This window comes from Trachemys scripta, chromosome 1 (assembly GCF_013100865.1).
Source record: "Trachemys scripta elegans isolate TJP31775 chromosome 1, CAS_Tse_1.0, whole genome shotgun sequence".
NCBI classification, from domain to species: domain Eukaryota; kingdom Metazoa; phylum Chordata; order Testudines; family Emydidae; genus Trachemys; species Trachemys scripta.
The window spans coordinates 212,005,173-212,018,159 of record NC_048298.1 but is presented as its reverse complement, the minus strand read 5'-3'; the positions used below and the strand labels follow the sequence as shown (position 1 = coordinate 212,018,159).

At 39.8% G+C, this 12,987-nt stretch overlaps 1 protein-coding gene across 2 annotated transcripts in view; it reads left to right on the top strand.

Moving 5' to 3' along the window:
* Positions 1-12,987, top strand: part of TXLNG (taxilin gamma) — a 47,247-nt gene that overhangs the window by 20,890 nt on the left and 13,370 nt on the right. For both annotated transcript variants that reach the window (XM_034756212.1, XM_034756204.1), the window contains exons 4-5: positions 10,484-10,654; positions 11,710-11,904. In XM_034756212.1, coding sequence (XP_034612103.1) covers positions 10,484-10,654; positions 11,710-11,904 — 366 coding nt within the window. The remainder of the gene's footprint in view (positions 1-10,483; positions 10,655-11,709; positions 11,905-12,987) is intronic.

Genomic DNA, 12,987 nt, shown 5'->3' with positions numbered 1-12,987 from the left:
AAGAACAGGAGTACTTGTGGCACCTTAGAGACTAACAAATTTATTAGAGCATAAGCTTTCGTGGACTACAGCCCACTTCTTCGGATATATGCATCCGAAGAAGTGGGCTGTAGTCCACGAAAGCTTATGCTCTAATAAATTTGTTAGTCTCTAAGGTGCCACAAGTACTCCTGTTCTTCTTTTTGCGGATACAGACTAACACGGCTGCTACTCTGAAATTGGTCAAATACTGTCAAATATCAAAAAAGTCATATATTTTAAAGCACTAATTTTTTATAACAGTGTAAGAAAGATAAGATGTAGAACAAACCTTAATTAAGCAACTGATTACCTGTACCACCCCTTACAGTTCTTTTCATTTCAGTTGCTTAACTATATAAAAGGGGTGTGAAAGCTAAATTTTAGTTTTATAAAGTTTTATTAACTATCCTTAACTGCAAATAATAGTAGAGGGTATGAGAAGACAAAAATAGTATTGGACTATGATTGGTTATTACAAATTTTCTAATTTTAGCCATTCAGGTTTTCAGAATTAAATTACATAATCTCAATAGAAAATAACATTTATACTCTATTACTATCTTGAGAAGCTGACTCTTTTTAGATTTTTTAATAACTTGTACTGTAGACATGGCCTTATGGTCAACGCAAGCTATGTTGGCATACCGCTGCATAAATCACTCAGGCGCATGCACACTTGGCTGCTTGCGTTGATGTAACACATACCCACCGTGAGTGCCTTTGTTGTTGTAAAGTGCAGTGCACTCAGGGTAAGTATACCAGTGTGTCTCACACACCACCATGTTGTGCATTGTCTTGCGGGAAACTTTCATGTTTTGTTGGCTAGAAAGACTAGCCCAGGTGTATCTGGGAGCTAGTGGTCAAGGTCCCAGCATGCAACTTTCTCCATCCATAACCAATATTTTTTTGTGCCTTTTAGAAAATATCTTACCAACTTGCTTGGCACTTTTTGGTACCTGCTATCTTTGACAGAAGCATGGAGTCCACAGAGCTCTGCATTATCTCATGAATGAACGTTGCAAATACAGGACGCACAATTTTCCTGTATTTGCAAACCCAGAGGAGTATTTCAGCAAAGGGGGACATGATGATCTCTCCAACAACAGATTGCTGAGGGACGTTCAAGGTTGTTGGGTGGCATTCACAGAGCAGCTTCAGATGAAGCTCCGGTTCTGGGCACGAGAAATGAGCACTGACTGGCAAGATGGCATTGTAATGTAGGATTTGAACAACCATCAGTAGCTGCAGAACTTTGGGATGAGAGAGGCTGCATTCCTGGATCTGAGCTGAGCTCAGGGGCACCAGAATGAGAGCTGCATTGACAGTGGAGAAATGAATAAGATTGCACTCTAGACTTGCAATGCCAGATTGCCATTAAACAGTGTAAAATAATTTTGGAGTTAGAAAATCCACAGTGGGGACCATTGTCATGCAAGTGCTTAGGGCCTTTAATCATCTGCTATGCAGGACTGTGCCTCTCAGCAGCGTGCAGAAGGACATAATGGATGGATTTGCAGCAATGGGTTTCCCAAACTGCAATGGTACAATAAATGGCATGCATATCCCTATTTTGCCTTGCTACAGAGTACATCAACAGAAAGGGCTACTTTTCTATGGTTATGCAAGCCTTGATGAATAACCAGTATTGGTTCACCTATCGATGTGGTTTGGTCAGGGAAGCTGGATGACCCTCGCAACTTTAAGAACACAAGACTCTTCAGAAAGCTACAAGCAAGAACATTCTTTCCCAACTGGTGGATTACCATTGAGAATATTGGAGTGCCACAAGTGATTCTGGGGGACCCAGCTTACCCCTTGTTCCCCTAGCTCATGAAGCTGTACACTGGCCACCTTGACAGCACCTAGTGAAGATTCAGTTATCAGCTCAGCAGGTGCACAATGACCATTTAATGTACTTTTGCTAGATTGAAGGAATGCTGGTGGAGTTTACTCACTAGATTGGATCTGAGTAAGAAAAATATTGCAGTGGTTATAGCTCTCTGTTGCATCCCGCATAATATATGTGAGGCAAAGGGGGAAAAGCTGCTGCCTGGGTGGAAGTGGAACATGTGTCTCCTGACATTGAACAGCTAGATGCCAGAGCTATTATAAGAGCCTAACGTGGAACTATGCATTTGAGGGAGGCTTTGAAAGAGCATTTCAACAGTCAGTCACAGTAGTGTTCTGTGCTGGAGTGTTCACTGGGCCTGGAGCTTTGGGTGCTGCTAAGAATTGTCGTGTTTGATGTGCATTTATAAGTGTGCAGGTTTTTCCTGAATCTATGAATTTTATGTGGTGCTTGGTGTGTATCTTTCATGTACTGTTTGCTTTGTCTGCTTCTATGCACTCTGAAATATTTGTTGTAAACCAATAGAAAATTTAATTCTCCAAAAATAGAACTTCATTGAGTTCATTGGGGGGGGGAAAACAATGCAGAAAATCAATATTTTGGTGGTGGGGGGGATGTTATACAAACTGTTAACCTAAATTAAAAGGGTGAAAATTTAAAATTAGAAAGGGAGTAAACATTTTGTCTATTTGAGTGCACAAATGTAGTTGGTTGTGCCTAGACATAACCTGACCTGTGAGAACCACACGGTTGGTGTATGTGAAGCTGTGGTTTTCCTTGATGTCCCCTGGCATAGAGTGGTGTAGGGGGTAAGGATTCTGCCTATGATGGCATGTGGTATGTTGTGGGGCGGGGAGGTCTAGGGAGTGGCGACCGTGGAGTTTTCCAAGGACAGCAAAGGGTGGAGATTCTTGGATTTTTGGACTTGTAGGTCAACCGGGGTCTGAAGCATTTGGTTTGCTGCTGGAGAAGACCCATTCTGTGCAGTTGGGTTTCCGTCTCCTTATCTTGCTGGGACTCCTGGGCCTTTGTCCTGTCCTCTTTCTCCTGCTGTCAGTCATGTTGGCCTTCCAAGCCCTTTTGTTCACAGTCCAGTGCAGCAGTAGCTCACGTAATTTTGCTGAACATGTCCTCCCTAGTCCTCTTCTTTCGCCTCATGAGTGTGAGGCGTTCTGTGAGCATGGAGGGAGCACCCCTCAAATTTGCCATGCCAGAAGCTGCTGATTAAAAACAGACATATGTACCATTGGATTAACAATCACCATGGAAAGGGATAAATAAGTTTAAAAAATCCCCTCCTTTATTCCCATAAACACTTTTAATAAGAAATGCTTATTGAGACACTTCAGCTTTGGACTGCCTCAGCACTGCAATGCTCTCCAGGCCTAGCAAGTATGGCAGAGCAAGGGTGAGGAGTAGGAAGGATTTTCTGTTGCATGAAGCTATAAAACTTCAGACCCTATTTCATGAGTATAGGGCAGTGACACTGATTACTGGCACTGTTTTCCACAGGCAGCGGTGATTTTAGTTGATATCTCATTCCTGAGGTTTGCAAACCTCAGGAGTAACACAGCTGCTACTGCTGTCCTGAAGCTGCCTGTGCCTGTAGCCCATATGCTGCAGTGGTGCTAGCCAAACTCATTGCCGAGTGGCGTGGGAAAGTGTCCTACAGCAGAAGAAGAAATAATGCCGCAATCCCCAGAAACCTTTGGGAGAGGATTGCGGAGTATCTCCATGAAAGTTTCATTGAGATCTCTCAGGAAGATAAAAGGGACATCCCTACTAACATAAGCAAAGAGCACTGCCTGGCCCCCGGATGCACAATCCAACAGCAGAATGAAAAGTAGATGCCAACTCTGCCTCTGTTTGTACCTTTTTACCTCGTCTTGCACAAATGAACTGTGAAAGGTCTATACCTTTGTCTTAACTTGAGGGTGGTCCATGGGCCATTTTTAAATTTAAACATTCTAAGGAAAAATGTGTGCACACACTTAGCTGAGCTTCCTTCCCCTATATTAGGCTCATCTATGTTCACCAGACAGGACTGGCTAGACTGTAGCAGAATCTCAAACAGCTCCTGGCTTGTGGTATGGTTGGAGTCCCTTGCCACGTAACAAGCCCCAACCACCTGCTCCTCCTCTTCCTATTAGTTGTTCACATCAGGAGTGTCGGTCACAGGCTCCTCTGAGGTACCCATAGTGGTCTTCAGGGTGCTTGCTGCCAAGTATGGCATGCAATTCGTTGTAAAAGCGGCAGGTCTGTGGTGCAGCACCAGATCTATTATTACACTCACTGGCCTTGTGCCATCCCTGGCGGAATTCTTTCTTTTTCACATGGCACCGCTGCTGTTCCCTGTCATACCCCTCTGCATGCATCTCCTGTGTAATCTTCTCATAGGTGTTCTATTAGATATTAGATATTTCTACATCTAAACCATAGCTGTGCTTGCACAAACTCCTCTCCCTGTAAGCCCAGGAGATCCAATAATTCCTGTCTGCTCCGGGTAGGAGTGCATCTAGTGTGTGGTTGGTTGGGCAGTTGCACGCAATGAAGGTTGTCTGACAGGTGTGCTTGCTGAGGTCGGGGCAGTCAGTGAAAAGGCATTTCCGAAACACACAGGAGGCACTGAGAGGGAAGGAGAGGAGTTGATCAGCAGGACCCAGGGACCCAGACATAATTCCACCCTCTCCCCCGAGCGTGCCATGTTCCCGCCCTCCCAGCACCTCCAACAGGCTGTTGAACAGCTGTTCCCCAGTGTGCATGAGGCACTGGGAGGGAGGGGGAGGAGTTGATCAGTGGGGCCAGTGGACCCCCTGTTTGAAAAACACGAATCTACAGTATTCAGTCCACGTTACCTGTTTTTCCAATTAATGAAATTAGCCCTAGGATCACTGCTAACTATCTAACATAAACTCCTACATTTATGACAGAGTCGGTGCAGTTCGAAAAGCTTGCACATTTGGTCTAATTTTATGTCTGTATACAACTAGAACTTGAAAGGCAGTATGAAATATTAACTGTGATAGACATATGCAGTGCTCTGTCGTGTTAGTTAATAACAGTAACTTGTTCAGTTTTAAAACTACTTTACAGCAATCTTTGATTTAAACGTTACAAAACAAAGACAGGAGTACTTGTGGCACCTTAGAGACTAACAAATTTATTAGAGCATAAGCTTTTGTGGACTACAGCCCACTTCTTCGGATGCATATAGAGTGGAATAAATATTGAGGAGATATATATACACACATACAGAGAACATAAACAGGTGGGAGTTGTCTTATCAACTCTGAGAGGCCAATTAAGTAAGAGGGGAAAAAAAAAAAACTTTTGAAGTGATAAGATAGCCCAGTACAGACAGTTTGATAAGAAGTGTGAGAATACTTACAAGGGGAGATAAATTCAATGTTTGTAATGGCTCAGCCATTCCCAGTCCTTATTCAATCCTGAGTTGATTGTATCTAGTTTGCATATCAATTCCAGCTCAGCAGTCTCTCCTTGGAGTCTATTTTTGAAGTTTTTCTGTTGTAAGATAGCCACCCCCAGGTCTGTCATTGAATGGCCAGACAGGTTAAAGTGTTCTCTCACTGGTTTTTGAGTATTTTGATTCCTGATGTCAGATTTGTGTCCATTAATTCTTTTGCGTAGAGACTGTCCAGTTTGGCCAATGTACATGGCAGAGAGGCATTGCTGGCACATGATGGCATATATCACATTGGTAGATGTGCAGGTGAATGAGCCCCTGATGGTATGGCTGATGTGATTAGGTCCTATGATGATGTCACTTGAATAGGTATGTGGACAGAGTTGGCATCGGGCTTTGTTACAAGGATAGGTTCCTGGGTCAGTGTTTTTGTTCAGTGATGTGTGGTTGCTGGTGAGTATTTGCTTTAGGTTGGGGGGTTGTCTATAAGCGAGGACAGGTCTGTCTCCCAAGATCTGTGAGAGTAAAGGATCATCTTTCAGGATAGGTTGTAGATCTCTGATGATGCGCTGGAGAGGTTTTAGTTGGGGGCTGAAGGTGACAGCTAGTGGTGTTCTGTTATTTTCTTTGTTGGGCCTGTCTTGTAGGACATGACTTCTGGGTACTCGTCTGGCTCTGTCAATCTGTTTTTTCACTTCAGCAGGTGGGTATTGTAGTTTTAAGACTGCTTGATAGAGATCTTGTAGGTGCTTGTCTCTATCTACAGCAGTACCAAACAAAACTAAGACTTCATAGTCTGCAGTAGGTTTAGTCTTAAATAGTTATGCCTATGTCCAAAAAAAAATTAATTATTTTAATTCAGATAAATGTGAAATGGTGAATTTCACACCAAAAAAAAATGTTTACCTTTTTTAGCCATGTTAGGTTAATGTTTAAATAGGAACCTTATTCAAGATTGAACAATTGCAAAAGAAAAATGAAATAAAACAAACATAGCAACTAAAAAAAGAAAAAAAGTCAATTTTAAATAGAATTATGCTAGGTTGGCAACAGGTCAGCTCTTCAAGCATCATGCTGTTCATTATCTTTTCATAATTAAGCATCAGCTGTTTCATCTATATCTTTGTTATCAAATTAATCAGTAACTTATTTTCCCTCTTAACTTAATATTCTTCAGATGAACTTTTCATCTTTCTTTAATCATATTTTGTGATACGTGATCACCAGCTTCCCAGCAGTGAAGGTCTTCAATCTGTTTCTGTTTCTTGAATGATGATTCCCCAAACCAACCAGTTTTGTTCCGCAGATGCAGTAGCACATGCAAGTGTTAAAAGAATATCTGCCACTGTAGCAAGAACATGAGGAGGACATAACCCTTTCCACCATTATGGAGCATGTTGTTTTTATATTCAGCTGCTGGGACTGCACTTCGCATTGTTTTAGAACTGACTGGGCTTCTTTTTGCTTTATATTTTGCTGTCTCCATCATCATTGCTTGTTTGTTTGTATTTCCTTTAACATTTGCAACAGTCACTCTGAGATCACAAGCTGAATCAGATTCATGGTCAGATTTTGGCCCTGGAAGCATGGATCCAGAAGGTAGGCCGTATTATGAGCGAGAGTGATCACTTGATTTTTGTGATATTATCTTGTGTCTCATTCTCTTCCGCTTTTGTAAATGAACTGTGTTCAGTATTCTTGCATGTTTCTTAACATTGAGAAACTCATTCTTGGCATCAGACAGTGCAGAACTATTATTTTTCATATTCTAAATGACTTATCTACAGTATCATTCAGTTAAATGAAATTGTCTTTTCACATCCAAAAGACATCATCATCAAGAATGTTAGTGCAGACTACTCAGGGAGAACACCCGGCCACCCCTTCTTCAACAGCAGCTGAATGAAGAGTCTTTTTGCATATTTGAAGTTCAAGACATTTAATAGAAGATGCCCATCGAGTAAGAGTAGGCTTACTCAGTGTGAATGAAACTGAGTGCTATACTAACTGATGCTGAAAAATGTTTGCTGGTACTTGTTTGCTTTTGAAAATCTTGACTGCGCTTTTCACTTGTAGCATGTGGTGCGATGTTGAAGATCTTACAACTTTGCAAGTGAAAAACTGCATAATATGGGCAGCATATCCATAACACAGAAGTTGTGGATACACATCAGCAAAACTCAAGTAGTGTTCATGTTAGCCATGTTGTTGTTCACAACAAAAATAACCTTCTGTGGACCCAATTCACTAATTATATTTTTTAACTGGTCAGCAATATACTGGGCTGTGTGGTGATGCTCAGTTACACATTGGAATAAATAAAACACTGGCTGTGGGGTTATCACCATGAAGTTGATGACATCTTCACTGCAAATATTGTTCCATCCCTCCAGACGCTAGAAGTACATGAGGCGCTTATGCGGTAAGAACACCAAACTCTTTTTCACATCCTCTGCTTTGGCATTCAGAAGACTTCTGCAAGCCATTTCTTTCTTGGTCCTTTGGATGCAACTTACAAAAATAAATTTAGTGTATAAGGATTTTCGATTATATGAAATGGAGTATTGCTGGCATAATTACTTCTAGCAAATGTAGGGATAAGTTCGTTTTTCTTGTAGTAGGACATTTTATATAAAAAACTTTTGATTACTGATTTGATGAACATCTGAAGACTTTCCAGGAGTAGGAGTTTTTGATGCCAAAGCAAATAAAGTAACAAAATTCTTAATTGAAGATGAAGAAATGGAATTAGCATCATTTTCATTGCCACTTACATCACCGTATTTATTCAAAAGACACCAGACTTCACGATGCTGCTGTCAACGACAAAGTAGAAGAAGAGTACACAGAAGAAAACAAACTTTGAGGTAGACTGGTTTACTCTTCCTTGCTGTTTGCCTATAATCTTTTGACAGTAGCTGGACACATCACAAGAATTCCTCAAGTGAGGGTTCTCCATTCTATCTACATTTGTCTGATATCAAGAGAGCATAACTTGCACTTAGTTTTAACAGTGTTTCCATGTTCGTGTCCAGTAATTATATATATAAAAAATTATTTTGGCTTTCCTCAACTCTGCATAATTTATGATATTACTATTGTTAATGTCTCACTACTTCTGGATTGCTGTCTCAGTTATGAAGTATCTCTTGAACTTTAATCAACCAGTAGCTATTCAGTCTTTCTAAGCGCTGCTGATTGGAAGATTCCATCCAGTCAAAATGTTTTTGGGCATGTTGTCCCCTCCCAGGACCTTTAAAGACTCACAGATCACATGAAGGTAGAGGTGGGCAGTCGGCTCCTTCTTCCTACAGCAAACACACAGGCTCATAAGCAGCAGTAGAAAAAGGAACAGAGCTGGAAGGGGAGGGGCTCTACAGAGATGTGATGTCACAAACCTCCATTAACAGAACTTTCCATATTTATCAGCAAGGTTTGGTTGGGGATAAGTGGGGGAGGAGTTGATGGAGGGGGTATTTGGGGGAGAGAAGTGGGGGTTTATTTACATAGGCCTATAACATGGGTTGTTCGTGTTGAGGGCAGTGGGGTTAATAGCTGTGATATTTTTGTTTAGGGAGGACGTTTGATGGCTAGGCATCTTTTTTTGTGTTCGAGGAGGAGGTTTAATGACTGAACACTCCATTCCCTTCTCCAACCTCTTCTGAATTTATTTCTGTAGGTTTGTCTTGGCAGTTTAGATTGACGAGGGCCAGGGACCATGTCTTTTAACTCTTTTAATGTGCTTTGTAGACCACCATGAACAATGATGGCCTGGTATACAAATAGATATATGTATAATGTTTGTTCTAGAAGATTCCAGCCAATTAAGATGATCAACCTTCAGTTAGTTCACCTCTTCCCCATCAGTTGTCATTAGCTTGTAGTAAAGTAAGTAATCAAGACATTTGGACACCATTAAATTAGGCTTGAATAAAGACTGGGAGTGGATGGGTCATTACACAAAGTAAAACTATTTCCCCATGTTTATTTTTCCCCCTACGGTTCCTCACACCTTCTTGTCAACTGCTGGAAATGGGTTATTTTGATTACCACTACAAAAAGTTTTTTCTCTCTCCTCCTGGTAATAGCTCACCTTAACTGATCACTCTCATTATAGTGTGTATGGTAACACCCATTGTTTCATGTTCTGTGTGTGTGTGTGTATATGTGTGTGTGTATATATATAATCTTCCTACTGTATTTTCCACTGCATGCATCCGATGAAGTGGGTTTTAGCCCACGAAAGCTTATGCTCAAATAAATGCGTTAGTCTCTAAGGTGCCACACGTACTCCTGTTCTTTTTGCGGATACAGACTAACACGGCTGCTACTTTGAAACAAGACATTTCAGTAAGTTTGCTAACAGATGTCACCATGTTGCAGTAAAAAGCTAGGCCATCACCTACATCTGTGCATGGTTGCTGGAATATCCAATATTTGACCATGGTTAAATAGTAGGCTGTTAATTGATTGGTCAGTAGATCAGCTTGTTAAACCTAACATTGCTATTACAATCCCATTGGTTAATGCATCTGAGGACCTTGTAGATGAAAGAATAGGAAAACTTATTCTGAATTACCAAAAATTTCCTTTTTCTGATCCAATCCTCCCATCTTTGGAGAATTTCTTTGGTGTATAGGATTAAAAAGGCCTGTTGGTCCATTCAGCTTGGTTCTTAAGAAATATGCTCTGCAGAAGAAATTCACAGCTTATTACTGTAGCATATATAAACTTACTAACAAGTTTCAGTCTACGGGGTGTTATCCTTAGCTGTGAAAGCTGTTTAAATTGGCAAGTTTTTCAGCGTGCCTGTCCATACTCTCACATATCAGTGATTGATAGGTCTGGTTCTGCTTGCATAACTGCATGCAGGCTGAGAGCCCGTTGGTTAACAGTTCTATACCTTGTAACTCAGAGGAAATTTTTGGTAAATCAGAATAGGTTTTCATAGTCTCATATTCCAAGACTGTCCATACACACATTCGGAATTAACTTGTCCACAGGACAAAAAAAAAAATACCCCAAACAATTGTAGTAGTCTACTCTGGTCTTGGTGAAGGTCTGTAGATTTCACTGTTCTCTTCTGAAGCTATTTAAAGTTCATTCAATCTTAGTTTAAGTTGTTTTGACTAGGCTGAAAAAGATGGCGCACTCATCTACATTTTCTTAAATATACTCTCTAACTTTAGTTGGAGGAGAGCCGGAATGTTCAAAAGCAGATGAAGATACTGCAGAAGAAACAAGCACAGGTTGTGAAAGAGAAAGTCCACTTGCAGAGTGAGCATAGCAAGGCCATTCTAGCACGCAGCAAACTAGAATCTCTGTGCCGGGAGCTTCAGCGTCATAACAAGACTTTAAAGGTTAGTTTATTTGTGTAAATTGTTTTAAGGTAAACCCTATTTCTGATTGCTATTTATATTCATACTTTCTGCTAGCTAGCTGGTATTTCCGCTGTTTCGTGTTCAATACACAGGTCAATAGAGAATAACAACCCTTTTGAGTATCGGGATTGTGGGAATTGGTGTGTTTACTTTAGTTAGTTTCCTTACTTAAACTGGTCCATGGATCATACTAGTTTAGACTGCTGTAGTGTCTAGTCTTGCCGTAATAGTTACTGAGAGCTGTGGTGTTGGCTGCTAGTAAAATAACATGAATGAAATCAAAACAGTGTAAAATGACAAGATATAAACAAAGCTTGAATTGGCAGGAGTAAGATGGAAAGGAGATTGAGATTCCATTCATTTCCCTGGGTGGTTATTGTAGGGAATTGCTTCACCAAATAACTGTTTTATTAACTTTAGGGTAGCTTTTAATTGAAGTACAAAAACATTGGTGAGGAGGTGAACACAAACCATTCAGCTTTCTGTTTCAAATGTATCAATGCAGGATTTTTTTGCCTCCTGGATAATCATTGCTGGCCTTACCAAACCATACTTACATCAGTTAAACTCTTTCTCAAGCCATAAAGACGAATGCTCTTCAAGCATACAATCAACCATATCAGTTTTAGATCAATTGAAAAGTAAAAACAAAACAAAAAAATGCTAGAGCTTCACTTGCCAATACCAAAATATATAGAGCATGGTAATAGACTGCTGAATGTATATTAAAATATCTACATTAAAACACCCAGCTAAATCCAGAGTGGTTGCAAGACCAGGAACCAGCTTCCCTAAAGAAGCATCCTGATAGCACATTTGATCTCTTATCCACACAAAGCGCACTGAATTGGTAAGGATTTAATTTTGTCAGTTTGGGCAAAACTTTGGTTTTGGTTTTTGAACATACCAATGTTGTGGAAGTATTCAGACCTGAAGTATTTATTTTGACCCATCTCTATCTTAAATATTGATTATACGGGCATATTGCATCACTTTTGACTTGCACACCATTAACAAATCCTTTTGGATAAAAGGAAGAAAACATGCAGCAAGCACGTGAAGAAGAGGAGAGACGTAAAGAAGCAACTGCACATTTCCAGATTACACTGAATGAAATTCAGGCCCAGCTGGAACAGCATGATATACACAATGCCAAGCTCCGCCAAGAAAATATTGAATTGGGGGAGAAGCTGAAGAAACTAATTGAACAGTATGCTTTGCGGGAAGAGGTAATTTAAATTTATGCTTCCATAGGCACTCAAGTTAGTTTCCTTACTACATTTAAGTGGTGGCTTTCTAAAAACATTCTTCAGTAATTTAAGTGGTAAAATTGCATGGTATACTCTACATAAATAAAGATAAATGCCTTTTTTAATTTCAGGCCTTCTTAACAAAAATTAGGTGGCTATTTGGCCCAAAACCTCTTCTTTCAATCCCCATCCCATTTCCATGGGGTTCTCTGGATCCCTAACAGAGCTCAAAGGATCCATTTTTCCAGACATTTCCACTGACATTAATGGCCTTATTATAATTGCACTAAAATGTGTGGTTCATTAAGTCATTAGCAATTGCGCATTTTTTATTATATTATAAGGTAATGGTTCAATTTGAGTGGATAAAACAAGAGTAAAAGTGGTGGAACATGTTTAGGAAGGTCTTTTGTAGATTATTTTGGGTTGTTGACTTAGTCATCTTATGCAAACATATGTTTAAATGAATTCTTCTAAATTAGCTTATGAAAAAAAGATTATTTAATTGTTTGAAACAATGTGCTGCTGTTCTCATGAACTCTTAAGGAGCCTGCTTTGTTTCCCAAGTGTGTGCTGCCCAACTTTCCATTACCTTTGTTTTGTCCACTTAACTCCTGTTTCTTGGATAATGTCTGCTGAAATTGCATCCTATTTCTAAGATCTTTACAATTGAGACTTTAAAAAAATGTAGTATGTTTTTTCAATTTTTATATATAATCAGTAATATTTAATTTAGAAATTATATTATAAACATTTCCTCACTTTGCTTAGTGGTGCTACAATTTAAAGTTCAGCTTTCCTCAAATTTCAGTTGTTATACATTGATTCCTCAAATGTAACTGGGTGTAGATATGTATTCAAGATAAATATTTTAATTGAGCTCTATATTAGATTGATACTGAGGAAATCATATTCACTGATGAAGTACACAGGTGTCTGTTCGAAGTGTAGGAAAGTAAAATTAAGGTTATTTATTAAACTACATTTGCATTTATGTTGTAAATAAAAGTTAGAAGTGATAATGATTAAAATCGGTTCACTTTCATAGTGAGTACTACGGCT